This window comes from Macaca thibetana, chromosome 15, assembly GCF_024542745.1.
Source record: "Macaca thibetana thibetana isolate TM-01 chromosome 15, ASM2454274v1, whole genome shotgun sequence".
Lineage (NCBI taxonomy): Eukaryota > Metazoa > Chordata > Mammalia > Primates > Cercopithecidae > Macaca > Macaca thibetana.
Genome location: NC_065592.1, coordinates 48295139 through 48316370, shown reverse-complemented (window position 1 = coordinate 48316370; position 21232 = coordinate 48295139). Strand labels below are relative to the sequence as shown.

At 41.4% G+C, this 21232-nt stretch overlaps 2 protein-coding genes across 5 annotated transcripts; one reads left to right on the top strand and one right to left on the bottom strand.

The window, feature by feature from the left end:
- Nucleotides 1-8822: 8822 nt before the first annotated feature.
- On the bottom strand, nt 8823-19895 carry TOPORS (TOP1 binding arginine/serine rich protein, E3 ubiquitin ligase). Of its 2 annotated transcripts, none has more exons than XM_050760751.1 (2): nt 18491-19895; nt 8823-12372 (listed from the first exon to the last, which is right to left on the bottom strand). In XM_050760751.1, exons 1-2 carry the CDS (start codon nt 18794-18796, stop codon nt 9433-9435), a joined length of 3246 nt encoding a protein of 1081 aa, XP_050616708.1. In that variant the 5' UTR covers nt 18797-19895; the 3' UTR covers nt 8823-9432. The 2 variants fall into 2 exon arrangements, with proteins under 2 accessions (XP_050616708.1, XP_050616709.1); XM_050760752.1 differs by lacking the exon at nt 18491-19895 and adding an exon at nt 17847-18293.
- A 64-nt stretch (nt 19896-19959) lies between these two features.
- On the top strand, nt 19960-21043 carry SMIM27 (small integral membrane protein 27). Of its 3 annotated transcripts, XM_050760874.1 has the most exons (3): nt 19960-20213; nt 20531-20701; nt 20825-20921. In XM_050760874.1, the coding sequence occupies exons 1-2, from the start codon at nt 20169-20171 to the stop codon at nt 20651-20653; spliced, it is 168 nt and encodes a 55-aa protein (XP_050616831.1). In that variant the 5' UTR covers nt 19960-20168; the 3' UTR covers nt 20654-20701; nt 20825-20921. The 3 variants fall into 3 exon arrangements, with proteins under 3 accessions (XP_050616831.1, XP_050616832.1, XP_050616830.1); XM_050760875.1 differs by lacking the exon at nt 20531-20701 and having other exon boundaries at nt 20837-21043; XM_050760873.1 differs by lacking the exon at nt 20825-20921 and having other exon boundaries at nt 20531-20740.
- The last annotated feature ends 189 nt before the right edge of the window (nt 21044-21232 follow it).

The window sequence follows — 21232 nt, the reverse complement described above, 5'->3', positions numbered from 1 at the left end:
AACATCAACAATTATAATATAGATTATATCTGAAAGAACTGAAGTTCCAGAAATGGAATCATTTGACAGATTCATAGGTAAAATTTGACCAAGGCCAGGGAAGAAGGGGAGTGTCACAGAATGGTAAGATCTCAGTCCTGGGCTTAATACCTAGATGATTTATTGATAGGTGCAGCAAACCACCATGGCACACATTTACCTATGTACCAAACCTGCACATCCTGCAACATGTACCCCAGAACTTAAAAATAAAAATTAAAAATTAAAAAAAATCTCAGTCTTGGACCGTCTCCTCACCTGGGCATTAATTTACTCAGCACATTTACAGAATATCTACTGTATGTCAGGTAGTGTGAAAAACACTAGATATATGGAGATAAGTGGAAAAAAATCTCTGTCAAGAGCTTAGAGTCTGATTGAAGGAGGAAGAAGACACAATAAAGATGTAAAAACACAAACAGTAACTGCCAAATGTGAAGTGACATGGAGGAAACTATTTCAATACAGTGGTAAGGGAATACCTTTCTGAGGAGGTCACATTTCAGCTGAATCCTGAAGATTGAGAAGGAATTAGCTATTCAAAAAAAGCAGGTAGGCTGGGCACGGAGGCTCACACCTGTAATCCCAGCACTTTGGGAGGCCAAGGTGGGTGGATTATTTGTAGTTAGGAGTTCGAGACCAGCCTAGCCAACATGGTGAAACCCCATCTCTACTAAAAATACAAAAAATTGGGTGTGGTGGCACACACCTGTAGTCCCAGCTACTCGGGAGTCTGAGACAGGAGAATCGCTTGAACCTGGGAGGCAGGGGTTACAGTGAACCGAGATCATGCCACTGCTCTCCAGTCTGGGCAATAGAGCCAGACTCAGTCTCAAAAAAAAAAAAGGGAGGTAAGGCAGGTAAAGGGGTATTCCATACAGGGAGACAGAATGCACAAAAGAGTTTAAAAAAAAAAAAAAGTGAAAAATGCAAGATGCTTGTAGCTGGAACTCTGTGAGCAAGAGGTAAATGGTATTGCGGTGGAGCTGAACCAGTAAGCAGCATCTTTAATGCAAGGAATGAAGTGCAATGAGAACATACTGCAGGGTTTTTGTTGTTTTTGTTTTTCGATTTTTTTTTTTTTTTTTTTTTTTTGAGATGGAGTCTCGCTCTTTCGCCCAGGCTGGAGTGCAGTGGTGGGATCTAGGCTCACTACACGCTCCGCCTCCTAGGTTCACACCATTCTCCCACCTCAGCCTCCCGAGTAGCTGGGACTCAGGCACCCACCACCACGCCCAGCTAATTTTGTTTCTGTATTTTTAGTAGAGATGGGGTTTCACCATGTTAGCCAGGATGGTCTTGATCTTCTGATCTCGTGATCCGCCCATCTCGGCCTCTCAAAGTGCTGGGATTACAGGCGTTAGCCACCGCGCCCGGCCATACTGCAGGGTTTCAAGCAAGAAATAACATAATCTGATTACATTTTTTAAAAACTTCTCTGGCTCCTATCCAGAATGAGATCAGTTGGGAGGTGACTCAAGTAAGATGATGAGAGGCATAGATAAGGACATTGTGGCAGAGAGTGTAAGAAGTTAATTGAGATATATTTTAGAGATAGGATTGAGTGGCTGGCAGATGAAAGGAATAAGAAAAAATTGATACATTCCAGGTATCTGGTTTGAGCAACTAGGAGAATGGTAGTACCATAACTAAAGTGGAGAATATGGCTTTAGAGCTTACCACATTCTAGTGCAGGAGACAGACAGAAAAGTAGATGTTACATAGTAATAAGTGCAGTGAGGAGAAATAAAGTAGAATAAAGGAATAATGAGTAATGGGGCTGCTTATATTAGATGAGTTGGTCAGATCACCATGTAAACAAGCTCAGGCCAATGTGCTGGAGGATGAGAAAACACATAGAGCCCAGTAATCCCAGCTGAAGCCTTAAAGCAGCCGACCCACAAGTTGACTGAAGACACACAAGAATGCCAGTCAAGACAATCTTGGCAGGCAGTATCTCTAAGAACTACTATGATGCAGATACTGGTTTTGGTAAACAGGCAGGGTTTGTGTTTGATCCTGTGCTGATCATAACTGCCCAGCCAGTCACTCAATCCTATCTCTAAAATATATGGGTGGTAGAGAGAAATAGGAGGCTTGAGGAGAAAAAGGTGTAAAACAGCCATTATGTGAAATACAATGAGCAAGAATACTACAAAAACTTGCCTTCTAATGTTGTACAGCATAGGAAGCTGATATACACCAATCTGCACAGTTACCAGTTACTGATTTCCTTCACGATACTTAGAAGCATGCATGTAGGCACAACTGAAGAAATGGGTTCATCCAGACTGAGATCTTGCCAGGTAAAGTGTTAGCCAACTACAGCTTGCATGCCAAATCTGGCACATGGCTTGTTTTTGTACAGACCAAAAGCTAAAAATTGTTTTAACATTTAAAAAGTGTTGTAGGCCAGGCATGGTGGCTCACACCTGTAAACCCAGCACTTTGGGAGGCCAAGGTGGGAGGACTGCTTGAACCCAGGAGTTTGAGACCATGCTGGGCAACAAAGCAAAGCTCCACCTCAATTTGAAAAAAAGTGTAGAAAAAAACAAAGATTATGTGACACAGCCTGTGCATGGCCCTAGAGGAAACGTTTCCCAACTCCTAAAGTAGGTAAACGATGAAAGAAGGGCAAGCGAGTTGGAGGGTACTGCAAGGAGAGTGATTAAAACATTATCTGGAAAATCATAACTGGACATGAAGGAAAGCAAAGGAGAGTGACTGATAGAGTAGAATCTAAAGATGGTACTTCCCGGTCATATATTCTGTCTAAAAATCCTACTAGATTTCCTTGGAGGCAGCCTAACCTGCTCCACCAAAGCAGCGGTTTCTAATATAATGATCACATGAGGGTAAGAGTAAGGTACCCCCAAGAACCTAAAAATAAGATTAACCTCTCAAAAAATCTGTTTACATTCCATAGTGACGAGGGCACTGTTTTAGATACAGGAGACACAACATAAAATTGAAGAGGCAAATAAAATATATGGGAAACGCTTATTGGCCTCTTTTGAAAGCTTCTTTTCTGTTGCCAGCCAACTTTTCATGTTATGTTCCCTAGTATTCTCACTTATGTCTGCTTCTCTTGCTCTACCTCCTCTCTCTGGAGTATCTCATGCTCCCACAGCCTCAGTACTACTCTGTTTCACAGCAACTCCTAAATCATTTCTCTAGCCCCAATCTTGCCTCCAAGATTCACACTCCAATTTTCAGATTCCCACTGGAAATTTTCCTCCTGATGAGTATCTTCTATTTCATCTGTGATGGTGGGAATGTTGTATACCTCTACTGACCAATGCAGTAGCCACTAGCCTCAAGTGGCTATTTAAATTACTTAAAACTAAATAAAATTTAAAGTTCAACTCCTAGGTTTTACCAGCCACATTTTAAGTACTCGATATCAACATGGGGCTAGCAGCTACTATAGCACAACTCTAGGCTGCTTAGTTTCAAACTGAACTCATTTTCTTCCCCAGACTATTCCTGTTCCTGTATTTCTCACCATAGATACTGGTATCACCATGCATCTCTCATTTGGAAAAAAAAAAAAAAAAGGTCTGGTCATCTTAGACTTTTCCCTCTCCTTCACAGCCCATCTCCATCTAAATTGTACCTAAATATTGTCTCGTGTACCTCAGAAATCTCCAATCTAGCCCCTTCTCTGGATCCTTATTATCCCTGTTCTTGTACAGGCCCTTCTGATACCTGGTTTGAGCTACTTTTCAGAGCTTTTTTTTTTTTTTTTTTTTTCCTTTTTTTGTGTGTGAGACCCTGTCTGGAGTGCAGTGGCCCTCAAGTAAGATGACGAGAGGCATAGATAAGGACATTGTGGCAGAGAGTGTAAGAAGTTAATTGAGATATATTTTAGAGATAGGAAATATATTTCTACTACTTGAAGCTACTGCAGCTTCAAACTCCTGGGTTCAAGCGATCCTCCTGCCTCAGCCTCCCAAAGTGCTGGGACTGCAGGCATGAACCACTGCATCAAGACAAGAGCTTCTTAAAGTCTTTTTCTGAGGCTTTCCCTACTCCAAACCTTATGCTACATTACTACTAGTTGTTTCTTAAGAACAAATCTGATTGTTCCATTCCTACCTTCTTTAAGATTCCTGTTGGTTCCATCCTATTCATCCTTATATCCCTAGCATTTAGAATACTCTTGGACTCTATGTACTCAATGCCTGATGAATAAATGAGTTTTCCACGGCACTCCAGCCTGGGCGACAGAGCAAGACTCCGTCTCAAAAAAAAAAAAAAAAAAAAAAAAAAAAATGAGTTTTATAGATAGAAAAGCAAAGGGATATCCCCTTGTCCAGGAGAGAACTATTTACCTATTTACAGTGCAAATAGTCATGCAGATAAGCTGGAACCAGCCTACTCCAAGCAAATTGTACAAGATGCCTAACTTTGCCCCCTTGTGTCTATATAAATTATATTACCCAATGTTCTGGAGCAACCACAGTTACGGATTCTACAGGTAGGAATTTGGCTTCAGAGCTTAGCCTAATTTGAACTCCATTTCCTTGCCTCTTGCTTTCTTCAAGGACAGATCCAATGGTATTTACGATCACCCAATATCTTTGTAGGTAAAACAGGAAAGAACTTACCAATTTTCGTGACATTGTAACAACTAATCCTACTGTATTTTTAAAAAGGGCCATATCCCACAGTTTTCTAATAACTGATTTAGGTTTTGACTAAGAACCAAGAATGAGGAAATAATCATTTATTCAACACATTTTAAATCTTCTCTGCATGCCAGCTGCTGTGGAGGAACACAAATATAGTTAAAGGAAGATATAATCACAACACAACTATTTTCTTCTCCACCCTGTATCTCCTGCCATCACAGAATGTTTTTCTTGTTGAGGATATACCTACAGCCTCGCAGATCATTATTCTCAATTCCAGTTACCTTCAGCTCCACCTGCTTCAATTTTAGTCACCTACTTCCAACAATACCTACAATTAGGCACTCTCTAAAAAATACATATATATATTTTTGTCTTCTTACTCCTGCCCTTGTATCTACTGGAACCCCATTGGAAAATGAATCCCTTGATAATCTCTCTGTTCTCCAAGTACATTGGCCATCTCATAGCTTCACTTCCCTCCCTACTCAGCCCAGATAACAAAATGCATCAATTCTGCTACTCTCACCACTCTATCCCTCAACTCCTTTGCCCGTCCTTTTACTGCTGACATCCAGAACATCTAATAAATCCATGCATTTATTCATTTGCTCAGTACAAATACTAAATGAATACTATAGGTCCAACATTAGTTTCTGCTTCTTCCAATGTTGAATGCTGGTGGGACAAAAAGAAGTCACAAATCATAGTGTCCCACAAATTTAAATATTCCATCTCAGGTGAGGCCTCAACACTAATCAGCGACTCTTAACCTTCTCTTTGTGCCTTTCAAGGGGCGTTTTTTCCACTCCTCTCAAACTCAATCCTACTCATGATCCAACCTTTTCAGAAGATGGCATTCTTTCTATTTCATAGACAAAGGAGAGGCTTTAGGGCATGTATTACCTCATCTTAATGCATCTACCCACAAACACTTTTTTTTCTGTTTTTACCTCCTGCCGTTTTATAGTAAGACTTGCCTTTGCTTGTCCATTGCTAATTTTATTTCTCTGTGCTCTGGACCATCTTTCCCATTCAGGAACTGTTTCATTAGTCAACCTTTCCTTCTCAAGGGGCTCTCTCCCAAAAAAAGGCTCCTCTCTCCCTCCCATTAAGTTTCAAAACAAAAAACTCTTTTGATTTTATACCCCTCTAAACTCTATATACTCTTCTAAATGGTGCATCCACACTGAATGCTGAGGAAATCAAGAGTTTTGATAAAGGGAAACCTCTCCCTCTCCACTTCCCATTCCTTGCCCCCGTTGGTGGGAATACTGGGAGTGGCAACAGCCTAAACCAGATCACACTTGGGTTCCAGCACCCCCAAGTGCCTTCCAAAAATTTTTCTGCATCCAGAAATGTGCTACTGGCTTGCTCAGCGTGTCTACATCCTACACTGGCAGGGGACTGCAATTATTCTTCACAAGGGAAGAATTCCCAGCAAGTGTGGGTTGTCAGCTTGCCTCCTGTAAGCCCCTTTGTGCACACTGCACATCTTTACTACAGACTGGATGAATTAGGGAGGCCCTTTAGATCGGCTAGCCTAGAAATTTGGGACTATTGAACTTCATTACTTGGACTAGGAGGTAAAAAGTAGTAACAAATTTTCGTGTTGTGAACCTCAGGATCATGATCATGAGTAAGCAAGCATGAATGGTTTATACTTCCTTACACAGATTAAATGACAAAGTCACTACACTGAGAACCCAAGGTAAAATAAAATGGCATGGACACTGAATTCAGATGAACATATTAAAAGAATATACTATTATTCTAAAAGTTTATAGCAGGCCTGAGCCCATTTTCAAATTTTCCAGGTCCCATTCATTCAGTGTTTTAAGCATGTCGGTTGTCAAGCAGTGAAATAATCTAGCAGTACACTGATACAGTTTCACAGAACTTTCCGACTGGTGGGAGATAAGACATTTAGTAATCAACTGCTAATTGTGATGAGTGGTCTGAAGGAGCCTGGAGTTGTCTGAAGCAGTTTTGGGGAGGTGGGAAGAGGGCACACTTTTAACAAATCTAGTTTAGCCAGGGTGGAGTTCAGTTTCCAGCAGAAGAAAACTGCCACGAATGAAAGCTCTCATGTAGTACAGAGCAGCACCGCCATAGCCCTGGAGCAGCCTAGCGTGGCATGAGCCCAAATGAAGTGACAGAAATGCTGAAGATGGGCCAAAGCCTAATTAGGCAGAACTCTATAAACCATATCACGCTGTTGGATTTTTTGTCTGCTTTTAATATCCTAAGAAAATAGGAAGCTACTGAAGGATTTTAAGAAGCGGATGAAATGAAAATTTCATTATCAGGGCACAGATCAGCAGGGCACGGTGGCTCATGCCTGTAATCCCAGCACTTTGGGAGGCAAAAGCGGGCAGATCACCTGAGGTCAGGAGTTCGAGACCAGCCTGGCCAACATAGTGAAACCCCATCTCTACTAGAAATACAAAAACTAGCCGGGCGTGGTGATGGGCATCTGTAATACCAGCTACTCAGGAAGCTGAGATAGGAGAATCGCTTGAACCCAGGAGGTGGAGGTTGCATTGCAGTGAGCCGAGATCGTGCCACTGTACTCCAGCCTGGGTGACAGAGCAAGACTGTCTCAAGAGAAAAAAAAATCTTTTCAGTGCTGCATCACAAATGGATGGGGGAAGGAGTGGGTGTAGGCCAACAATGAATGCAGGCTGACCCATTATGGTAGCACAGATGAGAGATCTTGGCTACCCAGATTGGATGTGGATGGTATAGACACAATAGAAATATCATAAAAATCATTAGTGCCAAGGATTTGAAAGCTGAATGAGGGGGGCTGAAGGGCAGGCATGAATCAAGACTTGGCAATTTTTGGCTTCAACACCCAAAAGGATGATGGTGCCATGTATTGTTTTCATTAAATATTTAACGGAAAACATGATGTGAAATTACCATGTGGAATAGTTTTTTTAATACTTAAGAAAAATTACACTGTAACTACAAAGTAATTTCAAATGTGTATTTCTTGATCAACTATAGTCTTCCCACAATTTCTCAATGTCCGAGCTTACCTAAAACTTGCCAACATCAATTTTAGATTCTCCTTAAACAATTTTCTACTGTCCTTAGGATAAACAGATTCTAAACATGGCCTACCAAGACTGTTCCCACCCTCTGTCCTTTGTCTAATCCTGCTGTTAGTTCTTGGAATATACTAGTCTCTTCATCAGCCTTTGAGAATCCTTTGCCAACAGCAATTCCTCCCCCCAGTTAATGCTGGCTTGTTTTCTAGATTCAACTATTACTTCCAATCATGATTAGGTTCCCATTCACTTCTAAGGGAATTATACTTTTTCCTCAGAAAACATATGATAATGTTATACTTACATAAATATTTGTCTTAACAGTCCATAAGCACCATGAAGGCAAGGAGCATATCTGCTTTGCTCTCTTGATAAAACTTAGTGCAGAACCACTGGGTGTGGTGGCTCATGCCTGTAATACCAGCACTTTGGGAGGCTGAGGCGGGTGGATCACGGTCAGGAGTTCGAGACCAGTCTGGCCAACATAGTGAAACCCTGCCTCTACTAAAAACACACAAATTAGCCGGGCATGGTGGCGCGTGTCTGTAGCCCCAGCTACTCCGGAGGCTGAAGCAGGAGAATTGCTTGAACCCGGGAGGCAGAGGTTGTGGTGAAGTGAGATTGCACCACTGAACTCCAGCCTGGGCAACAGAGCCAGATTCCAACTCAAAAAAACAAAAAGCAAAACTTAGTGCAGAACCTGCCACATAGTAGGCATTGCAATTTCTACTGAATAAAGAATGAATATGGGAACAAGGCAGAGGCAAACTGAAGGCTGAATTAAGATTCAACTCAAGCTCCACTGTTCAGTGGCAATCCTACATCAGCATCGATGTAATTTTATCATCCCTAAAACAAGAGAAAACATAACCACTTTATATAAAAGAACTACCAATGTAAAATAAGTATGACAAGGATTTTTCATATTTAGCAAGTTAAATGCTGTTTTTACTGATGATAAAAAGCAAATGAGATACTCAAAAAAACTAAAATAATTAAAACTATAAGGTATTTGTTCACCTTAGCTACTTTCAAGATTTTAGCTTTACTAAAATAAACTTAAAAAAAAAATACTGCATAGGAAAATGTCTGATTCTTGTTTGAAAGTGTGTTTTATTTTTCTTTTGTTGAATACACATTTGTTTTACTAGCAGTCCAGATAAACAAGTATATAAAGGAAATAGTAAATTTTTATTTTGGCAGAAGATAAACTGTGCAGATTAAAATGCCTCAATTTAACCTGAAGAAATGGTTTTGAATCATATAAATTTTTAAGAAAAATAAAGACTGTCCAAAGGGATTCTCAAAGCTTATAACACATTTCCAGAATAACTCTCAAAAAAAAAAAAAATTCAAAAATACTCATTGACTACCTTAAAAATATGTCAATACCGTATGGCTTTATGAAATAACTTCTAAAATTTATATAATTTTTCTTATTTAAAAAGGACCCCAAGTTTTAAATAAACTGCTAGCAGTATCATTTTCTTCACTTAAAAGTGCATATCTTTGAGGGTGGGACATACATTTTGAACAAATAATGATTTTTACAAATTAACACCAAAAAAAAAAAAAATCACTTAAAATATTGTGAGGAAGAGAGTTTTCACCAAACGTCATCTTTAAATAGACTGCAGTAGATGACATTCTTCCTTTTTTCTTTTTATACCATCAGAATTCTCAATGAAATGCTTTGGCCAGTTTTAAGACATATCACAGTCTCTACCAAGACATACTGACATTAATGATGTCCGTGGAGATGGCAACTGCCTTGATGGCTCAGTTTGAATAGACACAATGTTACTGGGCTGGTTCTCCAAATCAGAAACAAAGGTGCTCTCTTCTCTTACATCCAGAGTTTGTTCAACTGAAGCTGCTGGAGATGGAATATTATCTACAGTTTTGTTGGCATTATTCAAGTTGTTACTAAGTGTAGCAATATCACACTCCTTGTCCAGCACACCAAATTCATCTTCTATTGTAACTACATCTTTAGTTTCAAATGGTTCCAAGGAAGGAGCCAAAAACTCATTTTGTAGAGGGTCTTGAGGACCACTATTGTCACATTCTGTATCCTCCTTTATTTCAGAATCCTTATCACTGTCACTGTCGATGGTAATTACAACTGGGGAACGTGAAGCATTATCTCCATGGTGTTTCTTATGCTTCTTCTTATGTTTCTTCTTTTTCTTTTTATGGTGTTTAGTTGTATCAGTAGCTTTTCCTTCATAGACTATCTCTACACTTAGGCTCCGGGTCTTCCTTTTTCTCCTTTTGTGTTTTGTCTCTCTGTCTGATGATCGGCTGTCCGAAAAGGTATCACTCTCATTTTTGTAGTTTCCATCCAATTTTGATGAAGATTTTTGGTAATGACTGTCCTTTGCTTTAGAAGCAAATTCACGAGATGGCTGAGCCACTTCGTTAGTACCCTCCAAATGCCGTGTTTTGTATTTTCGTTTCCCTCCAGGCTTTTCATTTCTCACCCGGTCAGTCCCGGTAGATGCAGTCCTTGATCTGTTACTAGACAGGCTCCTTGATCTGTGCCTTTCATAGTAGTAATATTTCCTCTCACTGTGATTATTTTTTTTCCTAGCATTTGTTCTTTCAGAAAAGGACTGAACTCTAAATTCTGGACTTGAAGACTGTCTAGAATAATGAGCTCTGGACAGAGTCCTCCTCCTGTAAGATGATTCATACCCATCCCTGTCCTTGTTTCTACTGTAATAAGTATACTCCCATTTGTATCTGCTTCCATAATTATTTCTTAAATAATAACGATCTCTATTTCTGCTCCGTGATCTTCTTTTACCATGATCACTGCTACGAGACCTTGATCTGCTTGTGCTTTCACTACTTAGAGACAGAGTTTGGCTTCTTCTGGACCAACTGCTATCTCTAGTTCTTGATCTCTTTTTGTCTCTTCTCCCTCTAGGTCTGCTACTTTCCCTGCTTCTGGATCGTTTACTTTTCATCCTTTTCTTCCCATGATGCTTTCTATGATTCTTCTGATCATGCCCACTTCTACTCTGAGAACGTGAATCTGAACTTCTTGATCTTCCCCTCTTTCTGTGTCTATGATTATATGGAGAATATACTCTGTCTCCTCTTACAGATGAGCTCAGGTTTCTGGGAGATGACAATGACGTAGATCGTTTCTCTTCCTTCTTTGATTTGATTCTTGTACTAGAATCACAATGACCTTTATTTATTTCTTCATCCTTTCCAAGGACAGAGTGTGGAGATGAGCATCTACTAACATCGCTATCACCAGAACTGTAAGATTGCTCCTGTTCTTGTGTCTTCACTGTCTCCATTTTCTCATAAGAACCTAAGTCCTCAGAATCAGAGGACAGTTCAACAAGTTCTGGGGTCCTCTCAGCTAGTGGTTTAACAAACCCAACAATGACACAATTATCTGAAGAATCATCACTGTCATTATTTAGGTCCTCATTGGTTTGTACTCCCTGTATCTGAGATGTGGCTCCTCCTGTGACAAGTTCTTCATCTGAACTGTCAGAAGTATTTAAAAGAGAAGACATAGTAACGTGTACCTGCTCTGAGCTTGAGTAAGATGGTCCTGGAGTTTCATCATCCCATGGTGCCTGACTAACAGTGGCTACATTAATATCCAGCTCTTGGGTCTCAGCCTCATCTGGGGATATTGTTATGACTGAAGAATCAGAATGGCTGCCTTCTTCATATGAAGGAGCAGGGCAATCATAATTGGCATGCTGGTCAAAGGCTGCCATGTTAAAAGGAGATCGGGCAAAACTGATAAATTCATGTATAAAATGCTCAGTTCGATTAAGTAAAAATGGTCTTAAATCAGACACAAATGCCTGACTCTCCAAGTCATAGCGAGTAACATTACTCATGATAATATGCTGGACAATATTCACTAAAGATCCATGAGCTCCAAAAAGAACTGTAAGTTCACGTTTTAACCAGGGGACTAATCTGTGAAGGCAAGCTGGATTTCTACGGAAAAATTCTGCTGAAATATCCCTGTAGCGGCCACCATCTTCAATATTTCTAACTCGAGCACCAGCACGATAGAGAGTTCGTCTAAAATTAATAATATCTTGTTCTTGAATTTTCCGCAAAGATCTTTCATCTGCGGTAGTTGGCCTTCTTACTGCAATTTGTCTCATAAATTGAGGAATTTCAGCATCTCTAGGTCTTGTTGAAATGCCTAACCCTTCAAATAGTACTCCACTATCTGGTGGAGTTGTTGTTCTTCTGTTCACAGGACCACTAGGTGAATACACAGAAGCATTTCGTTCCCTTGTCAGAGTTGTACGGTAGCGAAATCGTCGATCAGGGGTGACAAAAGAACCATTATACGAAGGCCTTAGGACATACTCCTTGAAGTCATCTTCCGCCCTCACAGAATGGAAAATAGAATCAAAGGGCTGTTTACATAGTGGACATTCAGCTTTGTTTTTTGACCACTCCTGTACACAGCGAAAACAGAACTTATGTAAGCAGCGATCTAAGTAAGACACATTATCAAATCTATCCAAGCATATAGGACACTTAGAATCAGGAGATGCATCAGCTGGTACTGTCTGTTGCAATTTGCTAGTGCCAGCTTTAGGTGAAAAGTTGTCCATTTTAAATTCCTTAGCAGCTGATGCCATTATCTGTAAAAGGGAAAGAAATATATCAGTAACCTGAAAACAGACGAATGACTAAATAGTCTCAACAAAAAATGCAAATAAAGACCTTGAAACATATTTTGGTGAAAATACTTAAGTGACCCATTACTTCTGTTGTATTATAAAGGGGCACTGTAGCATAGCAATGTAGTGGTTAAAGCATAAGCTCTGAAGTCAGATTTCCTAAGACTGAATTCTGGTTCCACACTACCAGCGTAATTATGTGCCAGTTAGTATATCTGTGCTTTAATTTCATCCGCAAGTCAGTGATAACAGAATCTGCCTCACAGGGTTTGTGAAGATGTAAAAAGCCCTTAGAAAAGGCACCCGGTACACAGTAAAGTTCTCAAATATTATTTAACACTCTACTAATCTTTTTAAAACCAATTTGAGAAATATCTGACATAGACAAAAAAAAGTACCAAATATCCATGTATCCACCACTTATCTTATGCCCCTTATCTTCCCCTCCTATCACTCTGTAGAAAACAAAAAACAAAAACACCACAGTCCTCAGTTGATGTTATTTCTATGTACGGCTTTATACCTTTCATATACATATGCCACTAACAATACAGACTACTGATTTATCTGTGATAGTATTTTATATGTACTTTTCTAAAACAACTTTGGTGAGATATAACTTACATACCAGAAAGTTCACCTGTTTAAACCAATCCTATGGTTTTTAGTGAAAGATTCTTTTTTCAACCTTAGAAAGCTAATTTTAAAAAAGCACAGGAAACTTTTAGTGAAGATTAAATAATAAATGAAAAAGCAGCCAAGAGGCAGTGCCTGGCTCACAGCAGGTGCTGAGTAAATGTTAGCTGTTATTATTACTACACTGTATTACTGTTATTACTACACTATTATATTCAGTTTATCTCTCATTCCTTTCAGCATTCCCAATAAGCCTTCCTTTAGCTTTTTTTCTTTAATCCAAAAGTCAGGCCACAAAATATCTTGAAATCATGTTTTCGGTCCCCTTCCCTATTATCCTTTCCCATAAGGATGACTAGAATATTAAAGATTAGTTTGTTTTATCAGTTTACATTGGCTCAAAACTTTGCTAGAGCTGAAATCTAGTACGCATTTTAGCTTTATCTCATAAACCCCAAAGCTACATTTTATACTAACCATTTTGAATATATTGACTACTGGGGGGCCGGGTGCAGTGGCTCATGCCTATAATCCAGAACTCTGGGAGGCCAAGGCAAGCAGATCACCTGAGGTCAGGAGTTCAAGACCAGCCTGGCCAACATGGTGAAACCCCGTCTCTACTAAGAATACAAAAATTAGCCGGGCATGGTGGCAGGCACCTGTAATCCCAGCTACTTGGAAGGCTGAGACAGGAGAATCGCTTGAACCCAGGAGGCAGAGGTTGCAGTGAGCCGAGATTGTGCCATTGCGCTCTAGCCTGGGTGACAAGAGTGAAACTCCGTCTCAAAACAAACAAACAACAACAAAAAACTACTAGGCCCTTTGTTTCCCGGGGCCTAATATTCATCTTCCTCCACCTCCTTTATCACAGGAAGTTCCATCACTAGTCAACTGGGGTCAAGTTAATCAAATAACAGAATGGTAATTTTCTAAAGAGATAAGAAAAACCAATAAACAAAACCCACAACAAAAACTCATGACTGTGAAATACAAGTATTCCACCATAGTTTTCATATTAAACTTGCTCACTTTAGGGCATCTTGGCTTTCTCAGAACCATAACTTAATAGAGAATCAATTAATGCTAAACAAGTCTTTCTTCAGGGGTTCAGGTATTTCTAGTCTTCTATTTACTGGACTGAAAATGCAAAAAATCATCACTGTCCTGGAAGGTCTGGAAAAGCAGAATTATAAATACATCATACTGCTTTTTTGTTCATAAGCACTCTAAAACCCTAATACTGCACAATCTTCTCAGTATTTCCCTCTACTTTTAACATTTTTTAATCTGCCCACTCAGGAAATTTAAAGAAACACACATATAAAAATAAAAACCTTTCAGTTCAGAGACTGTGTGTGTGGTGGAGGGAAGGGATAGAGAAAAGTTGGGAGGGAATCGAAGAGGTTATCAAAAGATCTGGATTGAAGACCAGGCTTCACCTAGAACGAGCTCTAGTTAATGTGAAGAAAACCACATTACTCTGGACTTTAGTTTTCTCCTCTATATAATGAAGGGATTACTGGACTTGGAAAAAATACCTGTGAATTCCAAGTTAATACATGTTATCTTCACTTAGTTCTTTGAAATAGAATTTTAGTGTTTTCTGAACACTTCCATTTCACATAAAAATTACAGCTGAAAATTAATGTATTAAAGGGAATTATTAGGTAGTAAACTTGAAGTTCAAATAAAATAAAATCTCAACAAAGTATGATTAAAAAAAAAAAATGAAACCTTACCCTTCCCTTCTCTAGTTTTACAAGCCTGTTAACCACTTTGACAGTAAAAGGTGAATGAATGACTGGTAATGTCCTCCACAATAGGTTAAAAAAAACAAACAAACAAATTAGAACTCATTCTTATATTTCTACACAGGAATCATTAGCTGAAAAGAATAATCTTAGCCAGGCATGATGGGAACACCTGTAGTCCCAGTTATTCAGGAGACTGAGGCAGGAGGATTAACTGAGCCTGGGAGGTCCAAGCTGCAGTGAGCCATAATTGCACCACTGCACTCCAGCCTAGGCGACAGAATGAGACCCCGCTTCAAAATAAACAAAACAAGCAGTCTTCATCAGAAACATCAAAGAGGCGGGGCACGGTAGCTCACGCCTGTAATCCTATCACTTTGGAAAGCCAAGGCAGAAGACACTTGAGGCCAGGAATTTGAGACAGCCTAGGCAACAAAGCGAGATCCAGTCTCTATTTTAAAAAATAAAAAGAAACATCAAACAATTGGAATGCATGTAAATCATCAAATAAGTAATTAGCTCTTCAAAATCATCACTAAATACTAAATTAAAATGTTTTTTAAAATGCAAATAAAGTCGAACTATGACCCAGCAATTACACACCTAGATATACCCAAGGGAAATGAAAACTTGTCCACACAAAAAACTGTATATGAATATTCACAGCAACTTTAGTCATAATACCTCAAAAGGAGAAACTCAAATACCCATCAATTGATTAACAGATTAATAAAATGTGGTCTATCCATACAATGGAATTTTATGGCAATAAAAAGGAACAAAGTACTGGTACCATGTTGTAACATGGATGAACCTTTTTATTATGCTAAATGAATGAAAAAAAATTCACAAGAACCCACATATAGTATGATACCTTTTATATGAAATGTCCAGAATAGGCAAATCTATAGAGAGGAAATAAGGCTGGTTGGTGGCTGCTGCTGGGGCAGTAATGAGGTTTATTTCTGGGATGACGAAAACGTTCTACAATTAGATTATTGTAATGGTAGTACAACTCTGTAAATATACTAAAAATAATTGACTTACAAACTTTAAACGGGTGAACTTTATGGATGGAATGTAATCCTTTTTTTTATTTTTTATTTTTTATTTTGTTTGAGACAGAGTCTTGCTCTGTCACCCGGGCTGCAGGGCAGTGGTGCAATCTCGGCTCACTGCAAGCTCCGCCGCCCGGGTTCACGCCCTTCTCCTGCCTCAGCCTCCCCAGTAGCTGGATTACAGGCACCTGCCACCACGCCTGGCTAATTCTTTTGTATTTTTAGTAGAGACGGGGTTTCATGGTGTTAGCCAAGATGGTCTCGATCTCCTGACCTAGTGATCCGCCCGTCTCGGCCTCCCAAAGTGCTGGGATTACAGGCGTGAGCCACCGTGACTGGCCCGAAATGTAATCTTAACAAAGCTGTTTAAAAATACAAATTAAGGCATAAAAACTGGGATGACTAGATACAGATTAAGAGTCGTTGATTTGCTGGCCGGGCGCGGTGGCTCATGCCTGTAATCTCAACACTTTGGGAGGCCGAGGCCAGCGGATCACCTGAGGTCGGCAGTTCGAGACCAGCCTGACCAACATGGAGAAACCCCGTCTCTACTAAAAATACAAAAATTAGCCAGGCGTGGTGGCACATGCCTGGAATCCCAGCTACTCAGGAGGCTGAAGCAGGAGAATCGCTTGAACCTGGAGGCAGAGGTTGCAGTGAGCCGAGATTGTGCCACTGCACTCCAGCCTGGGCAGTAAGAGCGAAACTCTGCCTCACACACACAAGAGTGGTTGATTTCCAGGAGAAGTTCTGAATTTAAGTAGCAATTCTTAAATTTTCATCAGGTAGACCCGATGAAAAACACAGTGCTTCAGGTTCTGTAAGAAGCCTGTGTAAAAGTTTCTCCATCCTAGCACTCTAGGAATTAGGACTATTCATTTCCTCACAGGAGACAATCAGTTCCTCCAGTCGCACTTTCTAAACTGTCTCTCAAATCCTAAATGAAGTTCACCATCTTTAGTACAAACTGATTAAGCCAAAACTTCCCTTTCCCAAATCCTCAAATCTGGTTTTAACAAGGATAAGAACCCTTCATGTCACAATTCAGGGAAATTTTAGATAATTAATACGGACACACATCTAGGGAAAATGGATGGGGGAGATAAAGAATCAGGAAGCTCGAATCTACATTTCAGGAGACTGGATATTTGAAAAACTGCACAATGATATAAACGAAGTAGAACTGCTCTGTGGAAATAAAGTCAGACTTATTACAAAAGTCATCTATGGCATACACTGTATATAAAATTTAATCATCTGCTGATTACATTTGCAGGAGTGATGTTAATTCTGACGCAGAGCCAAGGCTGAGAATTACCACCACTTATTAGGTGTGTGATCTGGAGGAAGTTATTTCTCAAAATCTCACGTTTTCTCAGTTCTAAAATGGAATTGAAAAGGTGGTTGTGTGACGGAACATATTTCATGAAAACCCTTAGCACAGTGCTTGGTGCACAGTAAGACCTCAACACTGTTCTCTATGTTACGTGAACACGAAGTGAATTTTGGTAGCTCATCACCCATAACTGATTATAAGGGCCCAGACAGAGGATAGTCTGTAACAACAAAACAATCATCATACTTAATATAATTATTATACTTAATATTTCTAGGCAAAGTGACTAAACAGCGTTCACGAGTAGATGAAATAGATCACCCAAGTATTAAAAATAAACAGGTTCGCTACCTCTTGCCACCTTAAAGAAATCACTGTACCTCTCTGAAATACATTTTAATCAATTCCAAAAGAAGATACAAAAGTTATGCGATCTGCTGACCAGATCCTATCAAATTGAATTCCAATTCCTGCAATAAGAATTGGTTGGGAACCGTTCTCCTCTAAAACCACTCATTCCAGACAAGCATGATTGATTTTAGCTGATTGTATAGCTTTCTTTGCATTTCATGGACAAAACCCAGAAAGTTCTCACCACTACTAAAATCTCGGGCAGCTGTTTCTTAATTTATCTTAAATAATCTTGAAAATTACCTATCAAAAGGTCTACTCCGTTTTCCTCTTAAATCACTATGTGGCTCATCTCAGCACTGCCCCCTTCCAGCCTACAATCAGCAACCCATGAGGAAAGCTGCAGTAACTGGATGCAATGAACAAGTCACGGGCAATTTCTGCTCAGAATGTTTAACCCAGCACAGACGAGTCCAAAAGCCACGGTGATAGTCGTTTGCTTTGGTTCAGAACTGCCACTAGACAGACCTAAGATAGGCACCATGAGCATTACATAACTACAATGAACTTAAATATTGTTATTCCCATTTTACAGACAGGCTCAGGGGCTTAGGGGACCTAGGCAAGGTCACATATCCTGTAAGGGTGACGCCACGATTCAGTTTCATTGCTTTTTCGTTTTTCCCTGAGACCAAGCTCTTTCCAGTACACGGGCAGGCTCGCGCCCCTCGGGAGCGCTTGTGGGAAGCGCAACCCTCGCCCGCCCGCACCAATCCACAGGTGCGCGCAGAAGCCGCCCGGGGACCCTGGCCCTGGCCCGCTGAGGCCCGGACGGCCCCGCAGGCCAAACCCGCAGCCCTCGGGTCCCGAGGCGCCGCTCCAGGCGGGAGCGTCAGCTCATCCGACCCTTCCGACCCCCACGTCCCATTGTTCCGCATCTCACTCACCTCGGAGGATGCCGGCGCAGGCCTGGCTGGGGCGCTCGCCACGAGCTCCCGGCAGCCCAGAAAGCTAGGTCGGTGACGGCAGGATCCGCGAAGGCGTACCCGGCGACTTCTCCGCCTACCCTCCGAAGCGGGAGCAGGCGGGGGCGCTTCACCCTCCTCGCGAGACAGCGGAGACCCCAGCGGCGGCTGCGACCCCTGTGACGCAAAGCGCTCATCACCAATGGCAGCTCGGAAGCAGGGCAGAGAGTGAGACCCACCCACCAGCTCCCGGCGCGTCAAAACACAACACCCGCCTTCGCCACGCATGCGCAGGAGATGGGCGCCGGCCCCGAGGGCGGGGCTCAGCGCGCCTGCCGAAGCGCGGCCCCTCCCCCGCAGCTCCAGACCCGGGATGAGGGCAGTGCGACCCTCCCCATCTTGTTACTGGTACTCAGCCGCTGGGGACACTGACTGAATGTTCGCCCCTAACTTACCCGGCAAACACGACAACTAGTTCGATGTCGTTTCAACCTCACCAAACTCTGCGGGAACTTACGAAATTGTCTCTAGTGTCTAAATAAGGGAACTGTTACACGGAGTTGAAGTCTCTCACCTCCTGTTGTACGCCTCCCGGAAGCAACACCGGGAGTCCAACGGGATCCAAAACCAGAGCCCAACCAGTATCCTATAAAATCTTCAGAGAGGGATCCCCTCCAGGCTGGGGAGAAACAGGACAACCTAACAAAACAGGGCCTGGACTCTTCCCTAAACAGACCACGTTTTTCTCCGCTCTTCCCCTTCCCACTCCCTGAAATCTAGACTAAAACTCTTTTAAGATAACTGCGAGGTATAAAGAACGTCTAGAGCCTAAAGCGGCCCGTTGCCAGATTCTACTCCTCAGGCCTCAAATGTGAGCGTCCCAAACATTCTAGAGCTGAACCTGGTACGCTTGCCAGCCAAACTGCCGTGCTCGGGGCTCAGTATCTCATGCGCGGCCGTTCAAGAACCTCAGACACGCTCAGAAAACACTTGTTGCTTGACTGGTACATTATGGCGGGTAACGCATCCCACATATTTCTTCTTAGAGATATACATCATGCTATACATTTGTGAAGAACGGCTCGATTTACAGGGGTTCCCACAACGATCTGTCACATACAAAAGAGTGGGTGGTATTTTTACGTCAAAGATGAACAGGCGAACGTTCATCTAAATCGTGTGGTATCAGATGCGGAGAGGCGTGGGGGAGCCGGGGGAGAAAGCATTAATTCTTCCAGCTTTAGACCCCGACGTAATATTTAAAACGTGGATTGTTTTTCAAATAAACTTTTCAATGGACACGACAGCACCTCATCCTGCGTTAATACTGCATTGCAACTATAAAGAAAACCAGTGGAGGTACGCCTATCTCCTATCTCTCTAGTTGGCAAAAAAAGGAAAAAAAAAAAAAAGGCAATTTTTAACATTTTCTCGTTTATTCCCCTCTAAAAGGCGGGCAAGGCCCCCGATCACGTGATCCCGCCCCCCCCCCCCCAACTCCGGGCGGAAGAGGCCGGCGACACCTCTGCACGAAGCGAGTGGGCGGCCGCTCGTGCCCGGCTAAAAGATGGCTGCTGCCGCCGGGCAGCCACCGCCCGGGAGGTTACTGTAAGGCCCGCAACTCCCGCCAGCTCCCGCGAACCGCTGCCGCCTCCTTACCATGAAGCCAGTGAGTCGTCGCACGCTGGACTGGATTTATTCTGTGGTAAGTCCCGGGGCTCGCGGGCCCCCACCGTGTCGACTCACTGAGCCTGCAGGCAGAAAGGCTCTACTTCTTCAGCACCCAGAAACTCCAAAATCCATTCCTGAATTAAGCATTTCACTCCCTCACCTCGACTCCGCCTCTTCCTGGAGGATACGATCTTCCGCTTCTTACGTAAGGGCAGCTGGGTGTACCCGCCACTGGAACCCCATTTATTCGACTTTGTTACTTTAATTCCCACCTTAGCAATGGCACAGGGTAACCTGACGGCGGGGGGAAATACCAGGCACATTTCACACCTCTTTTGGTTTTTGGTTTAGTTGCTGCTTGTCATCGTTTTAATCTCCTGGGGCTGCATCATCTATGCTTCAATGGTGTCTGCAAGACGACAGCTAAGGAAGAAATACCCAGACAAAATCTTTGGGACCAATGAAAATTTGTAACTCCTCTGGATTTACTTCTCTGAAAATAGTTCTTTCCCTCATGCTTAGGTAGATTTAAAAGTAAAATTCATAATGCAAAGTTCCCAAGTTTATTTTTGCATTATCCTTTATAACAAGCACTAGTATGCAAATTTGCAGAAATATCAGGCACATTTCACACCTCTTTTGCAGTTTTTGGTTTAGTTGCTGCTTGCCATCGTTTTAATCAACTGGGGCTGCATCATCTATGCTTCAATGGTGTCTGCAAGACGACAGCTAAGGAAGAAATACACAGACAAAATCTTTGGGACGAATGAAAATTTGTAACTCCTCTGGATTTAATTCTTTGAAAATACAGTTCTTTCCCTCATGCTTATGTAGATTTAAAAATAAAATTCATAATGCAAAGTTCCCAAGTTTATTTTTGCATTATCTTTTGTAACAAGCACTAATATGCAAATTTTTAACTTAGAAATTTTAGTATTTTACATTCTCATGACAAAACAGCAAATAAGCTTTTCAATGAAGTTTCTAAATTCTTTAAAAATGACTCGGAAAGATTCCTTTTTATTTTTGGGGGGGGGTGGGTAGGGACAGTGT